General features: G+C 46.1%; 1 protein-coding gene across 4 annotated transcripts in view; it reads left to right on the forward strand.

Annotated features, from left to right (window-relative positions):
• PTPN3 (protein tyrosine phosphatase non-receptor type 3) overlaps positions 1-20,504 on the forward strand; it is a 152,290-nt gene that overhangs the window by 63,177 nt on the left and 68,609 nt on the right. For 3 of the 4 annotated variants that reach the window (XM_043927402.1, XM_043927404.1, XM_043927403.1), the window contains 4 exons: positions 9,499-9,653; positions 15,177-15,284; positions 15,361-15,403; positions 17,707-17,785. In XM_043927402.1, coding sequence (XP_043783337.1) covers positions 9,499-9,653; positions 15,177-15,284; positions 15,361-15,403; positions 17,707-17,785 — 385 coding nt within the window. Of the gene's footprint in view, positions 1-9,498; positions 9,654-15,176; positions 15,285-15,360; positions 15,404-17,706; positions 17,786-20,504 lie in introns of those variants that run through there. The other variant, XM_043927405.1, reaches the window with a different exon arrangement.

The raw sequence follows: 20,504 nt of genomic DNA on the forward strand, positions 1-20,504 counted from the left end.
CCAATTAAAACATAAAATTTAAAAAAAATTTTAAAAAGGACTAATAATTGCAAGATAATTTGGGTATTCAGCGTGGTATTAAGGCAGCTTGTGTGAGCATTTTCTCCATATGGTGAATAATGTGAAGTCAGAGTTAAAAATTCATAAATGCATTCATGGAAGCATTTTTCTAAATAAAATTTATTAAGTACTTTGATATATGCATACCCAAATTAAAAATAAGTCTTGTGCACCAATACTTCCATTGTCAGCTGTGATTATTGTACTCATTAGCAGACTTAAAGCTTTAAAGATGTTATTTAAAATTTTTTTGGTATGTAGGCCCAGTACAAAATAGTTTATTGGCCTTATCATTGAATTAGCATCATGAAAATGCCTCTCTTAGTGAATGGATTTTTGTAATTTAGTAAGTTTTCAGTAGTAATTATGTTTAAATTCTAAGCTATTTTTTAAAATAAGTATATTTCTCTTTCTGTTGTTATGCAGTGTTGTGCTTTGGAAATTAAAGCCAAGTAAGTGTGGGGGGGGATGGCAGAAGGTAGTGTTGATAAATTTATGAAAATTATAGTCATGAGAATATTAAACTGCATTGTACCAGTTGTATGGTAATGTGGTTATCAGCTTCACATAATCTAAAATAAAGTGAAACAGTTGTTCTAAGATATGGGCATGTCACAAATGAACTAAAATCACTGGTTTTTAATTAGTTGGAGTGAGTTCATTAACATTTGTGAAGCCTAATGAATCATATCATGACAGTCAACCTCTCATTGTCTTAAGAAAAGAGATGCATGTAGGATCATTATATGACAGTGGTAGGTGAGTGTCCCCCATTTCTGAGAGAGTGAATAATACAAGGCACTGTGGTCTGTTTTATCTATATAACTTGGATATTATGAATTGCTAAGAATTGCTGTCTGTGAAAGATGTGAGCTAATTTGACTAAGTCAAGAGGACAGACCATCACGTGACAGAAGCCCTCTGGACTGAGTTGATTGGCATGTTGCTCTCTCGCTCTGCTATGACCACAGCACTGGACCAGGACCAACGTGAGGACTGGAGAGTCGGTTACTTCAGCACCGCCTTAGGAAGTGCCTCCCCAGACTGAGTGGGGGGGAGCAGCTGAGCTGTAGAAACCCCTTCTGGTTCTGGGAAGCGACTGGCAATACAGACAGGAAAACGGAGACGGAGGGAGTGCTGACCTAACCAAGCCCCTGCCTGTAGGCACAGTCGGTCAGAACCGAAAGGTGATACCTGGTTGAGAGTTTTGCGTGGCCTTGGCGCTCAGGCCCCCTGCATCCGTGTCCTCTTGGGATGCTTATTACAAATGCGACTTCTGCCTGACAGCTACAGCAAGGCAAAGTCCTGGTTAGGAGCTTCCCTGGATAAGGAGGAAAGAAAGAAAGGGGTATCACCACAACAATTTGCAAAATTTTAGTATGGACTATAAATACTTTATTGATGTTAAATATCCTCGATATGATTACTGTGGTTATGAAGTACCCTTGTCCTTGGAAGATACTTACTAAACTATAGAGGTAAAGAGGCATGATATCTATAGCTCCTAAGCATTCAGTATTAATAAGGAGGATGAGGGGCATGTGTATGTGCAGGGGAGAGTGTGAAAGAGTACCTGGTAAAATGTTGCTTTTATAATACAAGCAGGCGGGGTTTATTAAGCAGGCAGCAGATAGTTCACCTTTCAGATGTGAGAGCTGGCCATCTCCCATAGAAGTGGCTTATATAATGGTTTTTTTTTTTCTTTTAATTGACGGATATTTTCTTTACAGAATGTTGTTGTTTTCTGTCCAACTAATGTTAAGTTTTTGAAAGACACTAATTTGGCTGCGTCAGGGGCACTCAGCATCTTTGTTGCATCACGCGGGGTCTTTCACTGCGGGGCCCAAACTCTCTAGCTGTGCACGGACTTAGCTGCTCTGTGGCGTAGTGGCATCTTAGTTCCCCAGTCAGGGATTGAACCCCCAGCCCTTGCATTGCAAGGCAAACTCTTAACCATTGGACCACCAGGGAAGTCCTGCAAAATGTTAAGTTGAATCCAGGCCAGTGGGGAATACAGGAGTTCTGTTTTTCTTACAACTTTTCTATTGTTGTTATTTAGTCACTAAGTCATCTGACTCTTTTGTGACCCCATGGACTCTAACCCACCAGGCTCCTCTGTCCATGGGATTTCCCAGGCAAGAATACTGGAGTGGATTGCCATTTCCTTCTCCAGGGGCTCTTCCCCACCCAGGGATCGAACCCAGGTCTCCTGCATTGGCAGGTGGATTCTTTACCACTGAGCCACCAGGGAAGGCCCAACTTTTCTGAAAGTTTAAAAAAAAAAAAAAAGTTGCAAGTTTTAAAAAGCAGTTTCCGAAGTCCTTGCAAAACCAGAATTTCTATGGATGGTACCTAGGGGTCTGTTTTTAGCAAGCTCCCCAGATGACTCTTAAGTATACTTAAGTTTTATTTAAGTCTCTGCTTAAAGAGTCTCCTTTTAATCAGTTTTTTTTTTTTTTTTTTAGCAACTTAAGTATACACTCTTGCAGTTTGATCTGAACCTAGTGCTTGATAAATGATAAATCCCCATCCAGATTTTCTAAGTTTTTTCTTTAGGATACCCCACTTACTGCAGAGGAGCGTAAGGGATGCTGAGGCCCAGGCTAAGAACAGATGGAAATTAGAAGCTCCATTACGGGGTGAACTGGTAATGCAACCCAGCTTGTGTGCTTACAGTGGAAAGGAAGAAGCAATGTTGGTATTAGCAGCTAAACAAAACATTTATCTTAAATACATTAAATACTGATATTCGAGAAGCACACAATTTGAGTCATTCGTCGAGCATGGCTGATTGTGTATGAATGTTTATTACTTTTCCTTCTAGAGAGGTCCCTCTTCTGCCTATCAGACATCTGTTGAGACTTGTAAATAATCTGAAAGAAAAAAAAAAAGAGCTCCCCTCAGTTCAGGAGGAAAAGGGAGAGACTTGGGTGACAGAGAAGGCCTTGTTTATTCTAGGAGACTTTTACAATGAGCTGAGCCATGGGTGGTAAACCAGAAAGGAGCCTAGCTGTCCATGTTTCCCTTGAGGAAGAGGGAGGCGAGTCATGCTCAGAGGTGAAGTGTATTCCTCTGATGGCCACTAGGGGGTGGCATTGGCCTAGGTCAAGCTTGGGGCTGTCCGGCCAATTCTGTAGGGAGCCAGCCTGGTTAGTCTGTGTGGTTTACTCACAAATTAGGTGTTTACAGATCAGCACTGCTTCCTTTTTTTTCTTAACTGAAACTTTTGCACTCTTTGAGTTAGGGATGTAGTTCTTAAAAACAAGGGTATGAGATAACTTTAACACTCCTTTTAAAATGATCAAAATGGAGTTGAGTTGCTTTCTAACTTAGTGGGAGAAGACTCCTCTCCCTTCTTCCTGTCCGTGATTCCTTGGCTTGTGAAAAGAACAAATCTTCCCCAGATCAGCATGTAGACCCACAGGAAACAAAGCAGACAGCATCACTTCCGTCTCAGGCTCCAGGGCAGGTGATAGAAGCTCTGTTCCCCAGCTCTGACCACCATGCTCGGGGCAATGGACTCCTGCTTCCAGGCCCATTGAGTTGGTAGAGCAGCTGAAAGGTGTATCACATCTACAATCTACAAATAGGATATCTGTATTTGAAATAATGCGTTTGTGTTTGTCCTACAGTCAGCATCTGATGGCATTAGAAGCTTAACATTGCTTTTGTTTGTTTGGGGCCAGTTATCCTCAGAGACTGAGATTTAACCCGGGTTTGCTGTGGGAATTTTGATTTATGATATTTCACAAGCCAATAACATGCAGGATGTCAACTGAAAAAAAAAAAAGCACAACCTAAAAGTTGAGAAATGCGTTTTATTTGGCAGACTTTCTGAGGACTTCATGCCTGAGAGGCAACCTCTCGGATAGCTCTGAGGGTCTGAAGAGGTAAGGGAAGGAGCCAGGATATATAGGGTTTTGTTTTGTTTTGTTTTAGCAGTGACTTTGTTTTAGTAGTTGGGACATCAAAAGATTACTGTTCATTAGAGAAAACCAGATGTCTCAAATTAAGGAATTTTGCTCATTTCTCTGTGGGAGAGGCTGCTAGAGTCTGAGCTTATTGAAATCATTCCTTTGATATGCACCTTAGCTCTCTAGGGCCGGCATCCTGGGCTTTTCCGTCCCCAGCGATGAGGGTGGCTGCAGGGGCCGAGGGCCTGGCAGTGGGCAGGCTGTGTGTTTCTGTCCCGAGTGCCCTCAGGGCTCACCTTCGGAGGAGGCTGTAGCAGCAACGTCCTCTGTTTACTGATGTGGCAGGCAGCATTGTTCATTCACCAGGATCATGTCTCTTAATAAGCCAAGAAAGAAATTACATACACCACACCAATGACAGATTGATTGCATTACTGTTCCAGGCAATGGGGAGATGAAAGAAGTCCAAATTTAGTTGAGATGGACTTTTCTAGGAGGTGGTTCTCATAGAGATCATCTTTTGAACCAAAAGCTGCCAGTTTGGCTCCCTCGCTGCTGGGGCACGTAGCTTATGGGCAGTTGCACCGGCATCACCGGGCTGGGTGAACTGCTCCAAAGGTTATTATTCCAGGAACCATTACTTGCCTGGCACCGCTGCCTACATACGAGGAGTAGCCTTGCCAAGGCAGGAACAGATGTCCCTTCTTTTCCTGAGACTAGTGCGTGTTTTAACACCTCTGCAACCAAGTGTAGCCTGGGCGTGGCAGGAGCAAGTGTCTCAAGCTCTTTGGAGAGCTGTTTAGATGAGCAAAGAGTAGCCTTGCTCAGGTCGAACACTCTTGAGTTGCTGGTCAACCTCCTGGTATTTGGTCCATCAGGTGATGGCCACCAAGCCGTTACTATGGTGTCAGTGACATGATGGTCCCCGGCACTTCAGGTTTTACGAGTTGGATTTAAAAAGTCCTAATAACCAACTTCCAAGCCATTTCATCAAAACAGGCTCTTCAAACAAGTTTCAACCACAAACAACTTTTGTCTGACGCCAGCTTTCACAGCATAGATTTGAAATGATAAGTCAGAACAAAACAGATTGTTATTAAAATGCCTGCTATTGAGTGTCTGGTATGTGTTACATTGTGTACGCATGGTGATCCCATGGCTCATGGTAGGTATGGAGCCCCCACCATCTCATTGTACTGAGATGTTGCCTCATTCTATAATGTTTTGCAAGTATAATCTTTGTTAAAAACTATAGTCAACAGTTAACCCTGTAGTGTTATTGTGCACGACATTCTTTTTTTTTTTCTTAATGCAAAGAACCAGCTGGGCTTCCATGTTGTAAAATTTATCAGCTGCAGATGTAATCATCTGAGGCCAGTGTGTTCCTGGTTGGGTTGTCGCTTTGTTTAGAATTAAGAGGCTTATAAAGGAAGCCATAGAAACCCTGAGTTCCCCAATTGCCGCGGTTCAGGAAACAGGGCTGTTAGTCAGCGTCCATTGTCCTGACCGGATTGTTTAAGATATAATTTCAAGACAATCGGAAAACACCACGTGGCTCATTTATGTGGTTATCCAACACCAGTCTCGCGCTTGTTAAGGTTTGCTTTGGGGATAATTATGGGGAGAGCATTTCTGCAACTTTCATGAAATTTCACCAAATTATGATGACGTTGGGCCCCAAGCTGATTATGTAACAGAGATCATGTGAGGAGGAACAAGTTGATCCCTTCTGGGCAGCTGGTCTGCTTGAGTTTGTCCGCAGCTGGCTGCGGGATCTTGCTGGGAGCGCCGCTAACCCTGGTTAAGTTAGTAGGTCCCCGGCATACATACACACGCTGGCCCTGGACACAGAGCCGCCCAGCTGCAGGCGGTGTGAAGATCAGCCCTGCCGTCGCCACCTCAGCCCGTGGGCCTTTCATTGGGAGGCTCCTGTGGGAAATCACGTTCGGTTTTTTCCTGTCCAGGGTGGTAGCAAGCTTTGCTGTCAGCTGTAGCTGAGCTGAGCATGTCCCCGAGTGTTGCACGTGGACCCTCTGAATGGCCCAGATTTTGTGGAACCTGTACACTTGTCCCTTGGTATCCGCAGGGAATTGGTTTCAGACTGGGATATGAAAACCTGAGGACGCTTAAGTCCCTCATATATAGTGGCGTGGTATTTGCATATAGCCTGTGACATGATTTAGTGTACTTTAAATCATCTCTCGATTACTTAGAACAGGGGTCCCCAAGCCCCAGGCGTTGGGAAAGCTGTCTTCCACGAAACTGGTTCCTGGCGCCAGAAAGGTCGGGGACCACTGACTTGCAATACCTAATGCAGTGTAAATGCGTTAATAGTCACAAATATGACATAAATGCTGTGTAAGTAGGTGTGATCTCATGCATGACAAATTCAAGCTTTGCTTTTCCCAACTTTCTGGAATTTTTTGTTTTCCTGAAGATTTTTAATCAGTGGTTGGTTGGATCTGAAGCCAAGGAACCTCGGGTCTGGAGGGTTGACTATATTCTAAATCTGACCGTCTGAAACACACTCTGAGGTTCCCCCCAAAACTCGCTCTTCTAGCCCAGGCGGGCCTGACCCTCTGAGGGCTTCCCGGGAGGAATGTCATTCCGTGCCACACCCCGGGATGCTGAGTCACCATCTGTGGGGCAGGGACGGCATATTTTCTGAAAGCTCCCCAGGTAGTTCTGATGTGCACCTCCCACTAAGAGCAATACTGGAAATGGTTCTATTGTATCTTTAAAAAAAAAAAAAATTTTTTTTAAAACCCACCTGAAATTCTTCGACAAGGACTAAATAATAAATTTGACATTTGAAATTCAAGGCAGTTAAGGCATTATGGAACACGTTTGTTGTCTTTTGATAACTTTTGGTATTACTCAGAAAACGCACCCCTTCTTCTGATGACATTTTCCGTGGAAAGGGCACAGTGGAGGTGGTGGGGTGGGTGGAATTTCGTAAGTGACAACAAGTTCCCATCTATTGTCAGTCCCAGGAATCGTTTTTGATGAATTTTTGAGACTTCCTGTCCCCATCTACAAAAGAATGGAGGTTTTCCTGGAGCTTCTGAAGTAGGATTAGCTTCTGAAATACCCAAGGACACCCTTCTGTCCTGGGTGTTATCTTCTGCAAAGCTTTCATCTCTCCTGTGTCTTTGCTGCCTGCAGCTAAGCTGTGCTTCTGTGACTCCCGAAGCTGGATTCCCCTCAGGTCCCTCGTCAGCTTTGTCCTCATTCCTTCCTTGCTTCCGACTGCCAAATCTTTGCTCTCTGGCCCTGCCCTGATACATGTGTGCGGTATTCTGAGTGTGTGACTGCCCTTCACAGTGTGGGCCCTGAACCAGTAGCTCCGGCATCACCCAGCAGTCTGGCCCCGCCCAGACCTGCTTAAATCCTTGTCTGCATCGTAATAAGATCCCCAGGCGATGTGTGTGCACGTGGCAGTGTGAGGACCCCGGTCAACAGAACCCCAGTTCAGAGTGGACCTGGGGGTCCACCCTGCGTTCTAATCGAAGCCTCCACTCTCACCCCATCCTCTTCTCCTGCCTGTTCCCACCATCCCGTGTTTGTCTATTAGGTTGTACTATTTTTTTTTTCCCCAGGCTATAATCTTGGCTTCAGTTTTCATTTTGTTCATTGATTCACTCAGATATTTATCAACTGCTCCCAGAGCTAGGTGTTGGGAGATGCAGTGAGCGAAACCAGACTTGGTTCCTGCCCTCATGAAGCTCAGCTTCTAGTGGCAGACGCAGATATTAAATTCATCATCATTTATAAATGCGAAGTTATGATGAGCAGTGTAGAGAGCCTATAACAAATATATGAGTCACTAGGAACGCCAGCGAAGGCTTCCCTGAGGAGGTGATCCTCATGCCGAGCACTGAGGCTCAAGCAGGAGTTAATAAGGTGAAGAGGAGCAGAAAGCGCTTCCCAGGCAGAAGCAGTAGCACATGCGGAGGCCTGGCTCATCAGAGAAAGTCTGCAGAAAAATAATTTTTAAACGGACGTTAAATTGCTTTTAAGTCCTTCATCTTTATCTGCTTTTCCACCCAGTCTTGTCAGATTTACCCCTGTGTTCCTAAGCCGAGGAGCTGGCCTGGGTGCACGTGCCGCCCGCCTGCACAAAGGGACCGTGTCCTAGGTTGCATACGGCTTTAGCCTTGTTAGACTAACAACATTCACGACGGCGTTCACTGGGAAAGCCACTTTCTTACTGTTCCCTGAGTGCACCGTGCTCAGCTTGCAAACTGCTCTCTAATTCCCTCCATTCATGTTTTTAAAAGGTAAACTCTGTTGAAATATACATAAAAAAAAGCACAAATCATAATGATGTTTGATGCATTTTCACAGAGTACATCAGTGTTACTAGCACCCCAGTCAGGAAGTAGACTATACACACCCCAGAAGACCCCTGTCCACCCCCTCAGTCACTGCACCCAGAGGTAACTGCTGTCCTGTCTTCTATTGATTAGTTTTGCCTGGAGCTGAACTTTGGGTAAATCGAATCATGCTAGGTCATCTATTGAGTCTGGCTGCTTTTGCTCAACACAACACTGGAAGAAATCCTATCGTGTATCACAGTGGTTCATTTATTTTCTTTGCTGTGTAGTCTGTGCATGGTGTGACTCTACTACAGTTTATTCGTTCTAGTAGGTCTTTTCCAGTTTGCAGCTATTATGAAGTCTTATGTGTGCCTTTTAGCAGATAAATGTATCCTTCTCTTTTGGAAATATGCCTAGGAGTGGAATTATTTCACAGAATATGGGTATGTTCAGCTCCAGTAGATACTGCCAGTTTTCAAGATTAGCTGCACTAATTTCCATCCTCACTCGTAGGGCCCAAGAGTTCCAGGTGCTCCTCACTGTGGCCAACCCTTGGTTTTGTCAGATTTCCTGGTAGCCGTTTTGGTGGGTGTGTGGTACTGTTGCTTTGAGGTTTCACTTTGCATTTCTTTGACAACTGATGTTCCCATTTTTTACCTACTTGTTTTTTCTCTTTTTGATTTATAGGAGCTCTTTGTATATCCTTTGTAGTTATTTATTACAGTTATCTTTGTGGGTTGCCTTTTCTTTTGAATAGCCTCTTAATGAATAGACGTTCTTAATGTGGTCTAATTGATCAATAAATGTCTTCATATTTTAAATAATTTCTGTACCACATTTAGTTCTGTGGTGCAAAAAAAATCTTAGGGGTAGAATACACAAATATATAAAGTAGTAAAACATAAAAATTTACATGCATGGAAAATATGAATTAGAAGATTTAGACTAGAGAAATAATAAGACACAAATAAGCCATGTACTTCTCTGAATGTGTTATAGTTGATCGATAAATATTGTCTAAAGCAGCTTAGAAGTCAAAACTCAAAGGGAACGTCGTTTGTCATCCAAGTCACATTTATCTGAGGTCTTCAGACGATTTTGTGAGGATCCAGGCCGACAGGTGAGGGATGGATAGACCGAGAGATACATTCAGATGGAAATGGTAATTTGCATATTAGAGCTAACAGACGTGTCTTCTGTTACAGGTTATTCAGCGATAGTTATGACCTCCCGGTTACGTGCGTTGGGTGGAAGAATTAATAACATACGCACCTCAGAATTACCCAAAGAGAAAACGCGATCAGAAGTCATCTGTAGCGTCCGCTTTTTAGATGGCTTGGTACAGACCTTTAAAGTTAACGTAAGTTCTCCAGATTTAATTTTTTCCTGAATAAATGCCCCAGAGAAATATTTTTCCATCTCTTGGATTATAAAATGAAGAGAATTATTTTAAAATAAAAGCTTGATGTCTCCGATCTTTCATGTTGAGCTTGACCTAGAAATACCCATAAAAACTTTGCCCACATTCTTGTCTCTACCTGACATGTCTTTCCCTCTCTTATTTGTAAACTGTGAGAGTCTTAGATGTTACTGCTTCTGTGACATCTTTGACTTCCTGAGCTGACTGCAGTAATGGTGCCCGTGTCACATCTCATGGATAGTAGTTACAACTATCAGGTTATACGTCACGCTTCAAGCTTTCGAGCTCTGTAGAATAGTAATAGCGTCATTTTCACTGTGCCTGCCACACAGCAGGTGCTCATTAGATGTGCAGACGGTAAATAGAGGGTCTTCTCTGGAGGGTCGTGAGGTGGTTAGCTACCCAGATGGCAGGGCTTGGGGATGGCCTGGCTTCTCCCACCTCAAGCCTGTGGCAGAAGCAGGGCTAGAAATGAGGTCTCCAGTCCTACATCAGTGGTGTGATGCCTAACCAGTAGCCGCCCCTGCCGCCTCACCCCACCCCACTCACCACCTGGGTTTTTGTGACCTTTGCCTGTCTCTCTCATCCTCTGGCCAGTCCTAAAGGGGTCATCTCCAATTCCAGACTGGCTGCCGGCAACTGCCCCAGCCTGGAAAATTCAGTGTACAAGGGAAGGCATCAGAAAGAAAAAAGAGGGTATGGGAGAACCACTGGGGGATGATAGGAGGCCACAAGAATTTAAAGGGTAACAAAAACTGGTCCCGGAATGTCCCCCACCCCACGAGTCTGCTTCTTGCTGACCCCGGGTCACTGTGGACCTGAGCAGGCAAGAGAAGAGGGTGGTGTATATGAAGTCACCACATGGTGGGTGCTCTCTAAAGGCCCCACAGGTCTCTTCCGGTTGCTATAAACTGACAGGTCAGTTTCAACCTGGCCCTTCTGTTAAAATTTACATTGCCCTGGAGCTGTTCCTTAGCTCTTCATTCTTTCATTCTTCATGAATGTTTATTCAGCACATGTTTGCTGAGCACCTGCTATGTGCCAGGCCCTGTTCCGGGTACAGAGAATACAGCAGTGAACAGAACACCTGGGTCCCTTTAAAGCTTACCTCCCAGAGGGAGGAAACGGACCGTGAGCAAATGTGTGTTATGTCAGGTGATACTATGTACTTGGAAGAAAAATCTGGAAAACAAGGGTGGAGAGTTCAGGGCAGGGCAAAGGGTGGAGTGGTCATTTAGGGATTAGGGAAGACCTCACTTGTAAGATGGCATTTCAGAGAGGACCCAAAGGAAGTAAAGGGAAGCACCGAGTGCTTCTCTGGAGGAAGCACATCCCAGGTGGGAGCAGCAGCAGAGCAAAGACCCTGGGGCGGGGTTCCCTTAGTGTGCTTACAGAAGGGCTGGACGCCAGTGAGCGAGGGGGAGGGGAGCCAGAGGTGAGGCCGGAAATAACAGGTGACAGGCTGTTTAGTTTTTCTTCCAATGCATGCGTGCTCAGTTGTGTCTGGCTCTTTGCGACCCCATGGACTGTAGCTTGCCAGGCTCCTCTGTCCGTGGGATTCTCCAGGCAAGAATACTGGAGTGGGTTGCCATGCCCTCCTCCAGGAGATCTTCCCAACCCAGAGATCGAACCCATATCTCCTGCATCTCCTGCATTGGCAGGCGGGCGATTCTGTACCACTGCGCCACTTTGGAAGCCCTAACAGCCATTTCAAAAGATTTTTTTTTTTAATATCATAAAATGTTTTATGAACAAATGAGCTGGCAAACACACATACACCAGTGTGCCTTTTGACAAAATGTCCCCTACTCCCACATCAAGGTGGACACAGGATCGGAGGAATGAACACAGCAGATGGTACAGATAGAAGAAGAAAAAAATCAGTAAGGATGGAATATAACATTGTGCTTGATTATTTTCCTATGTCACAACAAAACATTTGGGTGCAGATAGTTAATTTTTCCTCTTTCCCACTTAAGTCTGGAGAAGAAAAAACCAACTTTTTCTGTAATAAAATAGGTAGGGTTTTGGTGTTTTGTTTTTCAATTTTAACATAACTTTTTTCCTCTTGAGGGGACAGGGGGATAGTGAAGAGCCTAGTAGGTCATGCTGAGCACTGGCTGTGTTCTGAATAAGGCAAAGAGTGTTGAAGGGTTAGGGCAGAGACCTGATGTGATCTGACTCAGGTCTTAGGATGCTCTATTGACTGGAGGTGGGGGTGGGACAAGGGCTAAGACTCTCAGCCTGTGGCAGAGACCATGATCATTAGACGAGGTGGTCATTCAGCCAAGAGTAAACCAAGCCTGGAAGTAACTTAGAACATGGAACCAGTGGGATCTGGGATGTGAAAGAAGCCTCAAGGTGATCCCCAAGGTTTTTGGCCTGAGCAGTAGGCAAGATGGAGTTGCAATTTATAGAAATGGGAAGGGTTGAGAGAGAAACAGGTTTGGGGGGCAGAAATAACTGGTTCTGTTTTAGATGTGGTCAGTTTGAGATACTCGTTACTTGTCTTTGTAGACATGGCATTATGTCCACAAATGAGTTGAAGGAAGAGTCTAGGCTCGGATACACGTGTGGATGTAGAGATGTTATTTGAGGATCACTCGAGAATAGACAGAGGAGATGACTGATGTTCGGTGTTTAAAGGCTGGGGAGATGAGGAGCAAGCAGGAAACTGTCCGGGGAGATGAGGGGAGGCTGAGAGGGAATGAGAATCCCAAGTGAGAACGTGTTTTAAGGAGGAAGAGTGATGAGGACGGCATCCACCGAGAGGTTACGTGGAGCCTCAGAGCAGAGCCTGGTGTTCAGCGGGCACCCGGTCATCATCAGTGACGGACGTCATCGTGACTCACTGCTGCCTGGGCTGCTCCCCTGGCTTCCAGCAGCCTGGTCAAGTCTGACCCGTGAATACGAGGGCTGGGTCCCAGCTTAGAATCTCCATCGCTTTGTATGTTTTTGCTCCCGGGGGTCACATTCAGCTTCCTCAGCCCAGACCGTCTCATGACCAGGAGCAGGCATCCTGAGGGAAGCTGGCCTGGACGTCAGCTGTTCTCAGCTCAGCCCAGAGAGCAAGGCTGTCTCGGACAGTGACCTGATGGGCCAGGGTGACCTCTGGTGGGGTGCTGGGCCCGGAGGCCTCTTCTCATCAAAAATGTGCCTTATTTCGGGTCCTTTTGAGAACTGGGTGAGTTGTGCAGATACTGGAATGATGGATGATGCATTCCAGAGGGGAGAGAGGAGGTGCAGAGGGCACATGCAGGCTCTGGCATCAGACCCAACCTGAGTCAGGGCGTCAGACCACCCGTCAGCTGACGGCTCAAGGCACGGAGCCCTTGGGACCTCCGTTTGCTTCTCTGCACAGGGAGTGTGGTGACGGCTGTGTGACGTTGCTGCGCAGATTGGAGATCCTGTATAAAATGTGCAGAGGTCCGAGGCTGGCTCCTTGTAGGTGCCCCATAGATTACAGTGATTGATTTTGTTGTCGTTCAGTTGCTCAGTCGTAGCCGACTCTTTGCAACCCCGTGACCTGCAGCACGCCAGGCTTCCCTGTCCTTCACAAGCTCCCAGAGTTTGCTCAGACTCATGTCCATTGAGTCGATGATGTGATCCAACCATCTCATCCTCTGCTGCCCTCTTCTCCTGCCCTCAGTCTTTCCCATCATCAGGGCCTACTCCAACAAGTCAGCTCTTCGCATCAGGTGACCAAAGTACTGGAGCTTCATCTTCAGCGTCAGTCCTTCCAATGAATATCCAGGACTGATTTCTCTTAGGTTTGACTGGTTTGATCTCCTCGCTGTCCAAGGGACTCTCAAGAGTCTTCTCCGGCACCACAGTTAACGTTAAAAGTAATATAAAATTGTACAACTAATAACTTCAGCAAGGGGAACAGATAGCTCTTGGCATCGTGAGCATCTTGTAATTTGGGGAGAGGCTATGTCATGATTTGGAGTGTGTGGACTAGGTCATCTTTTCCAAACCATCCTGACTCCCTTGGGATGGGAGGTGACCTGGGAAGCGGAGGCAGCAGCAGGAGCCAGGGCCCGGGGCAGGAAGGGGACGTGTTCAGGGCAGGGGTGTGTCTTCATGTTCCCACGCTGTGGGCCAGATAATGTGAGACTGTCCTGGAGAAGCCGCCGCGGGAGGGGGTGAGTTATCTAACTCTCCCCATCCTGGTCGTGGTGACCTGTTTTCAGGTGCATCATGTGTTCTCAGGCGCCCAAAAAAGCTGCCTTTGCTGGTCCTCTACGTGGTCTATTTCTGACTCACATTGCCCTTAAGTTAAAGGGTTGGGTTCAAAGGATTCCAGAGAAGTCTGCCTGTTCAAGTAGAATCTGCAATTCCCACCCCTGTGCCTTTGCGCTGGGCCGTCCGCTCGCTGCCTTTGCGGAGTGCCTGCACCCGGAGGGAGGGCGTGGGGCTCAGCCCCGTCACCCTTGCAGACCACGGTCGGGGCTGCCTTGCCCTGCCGGCTGTGTTCACTGTGCCCCGAGTGTTCCATGACATTAACACACCCAGTCACGCCCACTGCTTGCACAGCTGGCCTCTCCGGGAGGGCAGGAAGAGGGCGCGTGTTGTGGCTCTGACCCCGTTCCCCAGCCCCACGCCCGCTCCCTGAGCGCCAAGTGGAGAAGGTGGCTGAGCCCTGCTCTGGACGTGAAGTGGGTTGAATGTCTCCACTGGCTTCTCACTTCAGATGGCGCAGAGTAGGGAGGCAGATAATCCTCCAGCGTCCCCTGCCAGATCCCTTTAAGAGTACTTCCAATGGCATTTGAGTATTCTTAGCTGTCTTCCTTCATGCCGTTTGAGTTTTCCTCCCTGCATACACTTGCCTGGCTTCTGAGGAGCCAACACGGACCAACGTGGATTAGCGTTTTGCTGTGGATAATCCATGAGCAGGTCACGCAGAATTTACTGTCATCAGGACGTCTTAGTTTTCCGATTCAGACATTATCACTTGGGAATCTCAGCTAAGAGGAAGGAAGAAGTCTTAGAAAATTAAATTAATCTCATTCTTCTAAGTCATATTTACCTTAGCCTTATTTTCCATATGTTCAGTGGTGCTTCTTGACTTGGAATTTATTAAAGCATTTCTTAGTGTAGGGTAGCACTTCCCAGGTGGTGCGGTGGTAAAGAATCTGCCTGCCAATGCAAGAGACGCAAGAGACATGGGTTCGATCCCTGGGTGGGGAAGATACCGTGGAGGAGGAAATGGCAACCCACTTCAGTATTCTTGCCAGGAGAATCCCATGGACAGAGGAGCCTGGTGGGCTGCAATCCATAGGTCACAGAGAATTGGACATGATTGAGCATGCCGCACACACACACATATACACATATTGTAGGGTATGTGTGTGCATGAAATCTCGCCACATGTTTTAATACCTTCTTATCTGCAATAAAGACTCTAGAGACCAGCTCTTAATTTGTTTTAAAATTTCGTCCACTGGACGTTTTCTTTCCTAGAAACAAGATACTGGTCAAGTTCTCCTGGACATGGCTTACAGCTACCTGGGTGTGACTGAGAAGGAGTATTTCGGTTTACAGCACGGTGATGACTCGCTGGACTCTCCCGTGAGTATCCTCCCATGAGAACATACTGGGCTCCTGCAGGGCTTGGTTTTATATCTTATGTTTTCTCACCCAACAGAGATGGCTTGAAGCAAGCAAACCCATCAGGAAGCAGTTAAAAGGTGGGTGTGAGCTTCCCATTTCCCTTGAACACTAGGTGTTAGCATATCACGGCCTGTTTCTCTCCTCCAGTTCTCAGCATACGTGAAACATCTGGAACCTGGATTCCAGGTGGCCCAGGAGACGTGAGTAAGCTGGCTTCCTCCTGCCTGACTTCTGAGCTAGCAGAGAAACTTCCAGATCAGCCCCCAAGGCTCCTGGGCAGCTGTGGGCAAGAGAGGGAAAGGTAAAAGAAGGCAGCTAAGAGGAACCCACACTTCTTTTTATAGGAAAGAAAGGGAAAGGACGATGACCTTTTTCAGCCGAGTGTGAGAGCCAGGATGGGAAAGACACACATACACACACCCACACACACACACACGCTCACACACACACATGCACCCGCCCGCCCACCCCAGTCCATTTCAGCAGCACAGTTTTTCAGCCCAGTGTGAGAGCCAGGATGGGAAAAAAATGATACACACATATCACACTCTCCCCCCCACCCCCCCCACCTCCAGTCCTTTTCAGGAGCACAGTTCCATTCCCTGGAAGCAGAGGCATGGATAGATAGTGTCACAGATAAACACACATGAGTATATCCTGTTGCTGTAGGTCACCTTCCAGTTAGGCGGGCTGTCCAGCTACACCTCACCCCACTCCCTGCTGGGTTTCCAATCACGCCGTCTGTTCCTCTATATGCACTTTTTGCCCCAAACCAAACTGACATGCAGGGCCACATACCCGCCCCTGTGCCTTCCCTGGGTCTGTTCCCCTTATCGGGAATGCTCTTCCCTCCCACTTCCCTATATCCCAGTCTTGCCGTTTCTCTTCAATGCCTCTGAGATTCCATTTCCTCTAACAGAAGCCCTGCCTCCCTCTCGCCTCCCTTACATCCATCCCTGCCTGCCTTGTGTCTCAGAACACCCCCTCCTTCACTCTGAGTTACTGGCCTTTATCGTCTTTGCAAAACGTCTTTATCGTGTTTGGCCAGCTCTGAGCTCTGGGAGTGAGAGTTGGACCTTGCCTGCAAGGAGCTTACAGCCAAGTGTAGGGATGGAGACAAGGGTAGAGACAGCTCTGGGGTAGCCCTGAGCTCGTGATAGGATGCTCTGGGTGGACAGAAGAGGATGAGAAAGGCAAGGAGGCATGCTCTGAACACAGAAATGAGAAGTTACAGAGCGGGGAGGCAGGGAGGGGAGCCAGTAGGGCATTCAGACCATTGGGAGGACTTATCCATCCCCTGATTATAGGTCGTCAACCTGCACCCAGAGCTACAGAACCACCCCCTGGACCCAGGTCCCTGCACAGAGGTACATTCACAGGTACACACACATCATTAGAGACTTTGATATAAGCCAGAGATAAAGACAGAAGTTCTACTGAGATGGGAGGGTGGAGCCCAGAATGAACTACCCTAGAGGAGCTCAGTGGAGGAGAGCAGCGTAGAAAAGGCTTGGGTTTCAGAGAGCAAGAAAGTTCTGGAAAGAATCAGTGACTATATACTGAGTAATGGAGAAGAGAAAAATGGACATGAAGAGTGTGGGATCTTTGAGACAAAATCTGATCATCTGTTACCACATCCAGCAAAAGAAATGGACAAAGTCTATCCTTTACAAGCAAATGGACTCTTGGCCCTGATGCATAAAATATCTGAATATGTTAGCTGTGTAATATTTGCTGGTATATGAATCATTTTTAGAATTCACTTTGCATTAAAAGCGTGAAATATTTTCCAGGATCAAAATTAATTTTAAAATGTGGCCACGCAGAATCAAAAGACTCAATGCAATTAACTGTGGTGTTGTCCTCGGCTGTGTGACCTAAGACAAAACTCTGAGTGGCTGAGTGCAAGCCTGGTGGCTAAATTGTTGCATGCGGCAATCGACAGCACCCTAGCCTATTCATAGGTGTTTACATTCAAGAATGTGTCTGAAAATATTTGAAAAGTACAGAGTCATTATATATGTGAGAGATTTTCTTTGTGAGTTCTGTTTAATCTGGTAAATTAAGGATTTTTAAAATTCCTAATACCGATGACGGAGTGCAGTGTTTGAACACCTCCCTAAGTTAAACATGTTGTGGAAAACAGATTATCTCTCATTTTATGCTGATGTTGCAAAAATATTTTACTCCTTATAGGCTTGGAGATTTCTGAACAATTAACTAACTCATGCACTCTTTTTGTGATGCTCGTCCTTTTATTGATGGAAAAAGCTGTGGTCTAGTAAAAAAAAAAAAATGTGTGACTTACGGGAGAGTAGCTGCTTACATACATTGCCTTTTTTAAAGGGAAAATTTAATTTGTTTTTGAAAAATGTTGTAGGAGGTTTCCCCTGTACCCTGCATTTTCGAGTAAGATTTTTTATACCTGATCCCAACACACTACAGCAAGAACAAACCAGGTAATAACCTTTTTTTCTTAAGTTTTCTATTTAGTGTATAAAAATTGAGTAACCACTAAAAAATGTACTCTTCAATTTCTCACTGTGGTCAGATCCTTCATTTGGGTATCACTGCAGCAACAGTCACTTAAGATCCCAGTAAAAACTGGGGGACGTGTATTGAAATTTTAATCAGCAAATTAGTCTTCATCTTGAGCCTCTTTCTGTCACTTTCTGATTTGGTGCGGTCCCCAGCATGCTCCTACCACCACCTCCCACCCTCCCCTTCCATCCAGGATCCTCTTCAACTGAGCACCTGTGGTCTGAGAACCTGGGTATTTTCCGCTCCTGCAGGCAGGGAGTTTGTCAAAGTCCTCTACCCATCAAACAGCGCAGTGTCTCTGAAGGGCTAGGAGTGAGCTCTTTAGGAGAACCAGAGGTCTCTTAACTGAGAACTTTCTATCCGATCGATCCCCAGTTGGTAGGAGAGGAGGCCGGCCAGCATCTTGCCTCTGCCTCCATGAATCTGTGAACCAGATGAGAGAGAGAAGGCTGCAAGAGTTGTTTACCCCTCCAAGCTGGGCTCAGATCCTGGCCCTCCTGTTGTGGGTTTTCTGGGTGGGGACCAAAGTGGGGGCACAGGAGAGTTGTTGCTGTTTAGACACAGGCTCTGGAGTCTCACCTGGCCTCTCCTTCCCCTCCCCCAGGGCATCAGCCAGCCCTTTGGTTATTGAAACATTTGTGTTTCTTAGGGAGGGGAACTCTTCCACCCGACAAAAGCAGTGAATATTCAGGATCATTAAATCCCGTCTTGTGCCCATGGCGGCCGTGAGACCATCACCAAGGAGGCAGCATTAGCCTGGGCGGAAAGTGCTGTTTCATTTTTTTCCTTTTTTTAAATTACTAATCACACAATCACATTTTAACTTGTAATGTGTGTAAAGGCCAAATATTATTCTATTACTAGTTTGTCTTCTTTGTACACCCCGTCCTTCTACAATAGAAGGCATTGATAATTTGACTTGTGTTTACTATCAAGTTAAATTTTAAGCAGATATAAGGTGTCCCACATGACTCATTGAGTAACCACGGGACATACACGTGGTACCTTGAGTTTTCCCCATAATAGCTCTTCACACAGGTGGACTAAGGGGAGGTGTAGGATGCTCAGCCCAGCAGATTAGCTCCTGCTGGCGGACGCAAAGGGGTGACATGACCTATGAGATTTCCCCAGGCTACCACCAAATACCAAGTTTTTTTCAAGTTTTGTTTTAAAATGTCATGATGGATTATGTGTGTGTGTGTGTTTTTAACCAGTGGGATTTTTTTCTTTTTTTTTTTTTGATCACAACCCCACATATATATTTTGCTTTGTAATATATTACACAGATACGTGTAAATTACTGAAGCAGACATTTCTTGAAACAATAGTAAGTGCAAAGCACCCTTAGGTTTTCCCTTTCCTTCGCTTAAAATGCCAACTGTGGCTCATTAAATTGATTTTACTACCCACTGAAGGGCTCCCACCCCAAGTGTGAGCTGCGCTTCCTCCACTAGCGGGTTGTCCCCCATAACCCCTTGTCCTCCCTGACATGCTGGTGCCCCAGAGTTGCCCAGGGTACCTGAGTGAAGGGATCACTCCCGCCAGCTTAGCCCAGGTGCCCCTCTCTAGGGCCCCTCGCAGGCGTCGGACTCCACACGCATACCCACCATGAGAGCCTCTGCCTGCTGAGGCCCCCTGGCGTTTGAGGGACACCTGAGGAGGTGTAGGGAGTTGAGGATCGAGAGAAGACTCAGAAGCGAAGGCTGCCTTCAGATCTTCAAAAGGCTGTCATAGGAAAGGGGGAATTAGAGGTGCTTGGTGGTAGAATTATAGTCAGTGAGTGGAAGCTACAGAAAGGCAGATTTTGGCTCAAGACAAGTAATAGACTGAATTTTGTTCTTAACCTAAGTCCCAGGTAAAATTCGGTTGGTCCGTGTCCCTCCTAAAAGTCACCGGTCCCAGACTGACGCCCAGCCCCACCGCCCCACCTCCCATCTTGAGATGGGTGGTCGCCCCAGCGTGGAGAAGATCGCAGCTGTCAGCTCCTGGGACGTGGGCACCGCTTTCCCCTAACATGGCAGGAGCCATGCTAGCCGTGTGCCTCCGGAGAGCTGGGCAAACAGCCAGCACTGCCAGTTCTTCTTCTTAGTCTGGGCCAGGTTTCCACCATTAATTTTTTAAAAAATGGTCTTTTGTCTTGTTTTTACTTAAAGGAAGAATTTTTCCTGTGTTCCTGACCCATACTATCTTTTTTTAAAAATTGAGGTATAATTGATGTACATATTATACACAGTATCTTTTTTTAAGCCCCAGCTCTATAGCTTATCCAAAAGGAAGTTCCCCTTTAAAGAAAATTTAGTCTCAAGGGTCAAAGAAGGAATACAGAGGTGGTGTGTGTTGTCTCCTGTTTGTTTACCAAGGATCTAGGCAGGGAGGCCTTCCTTGCTTTTTTCTGAAATTGAGGTCATGGATGGGGCAGACTCCAGCAATGAGCCTTTACATTTCTGAAGTCAGACACACGGAGCATCTCTTCTAAATGACTTCCTTTATCCTAATCACTGTCTCTTTGATTGTGAGCCTCCACAATGGCTGTTCCTGATAAATTTAGACCATTCTATATAGACTTTCATGTACTGGCAGTCTCAGAATCAGGCTCCTTTAAGATTCCTAGGGAGATCCAAGATTCCTAGGGGCTTG

This window comes from Cervus elaphus, chromosome 16 (genome assembly GCF_910594005.1).
Source record: "Cervus elaphus chromosome 16, mCerEla1.1, whole genome shotgun sequence".
Classification (NCBI taxonomy): domain Eukaryota; kingdom Metazoa; phylum Chordata; class Mammalia; order Artiodactyla; family Cervidae; genus Cervus; species Cervus elaphus.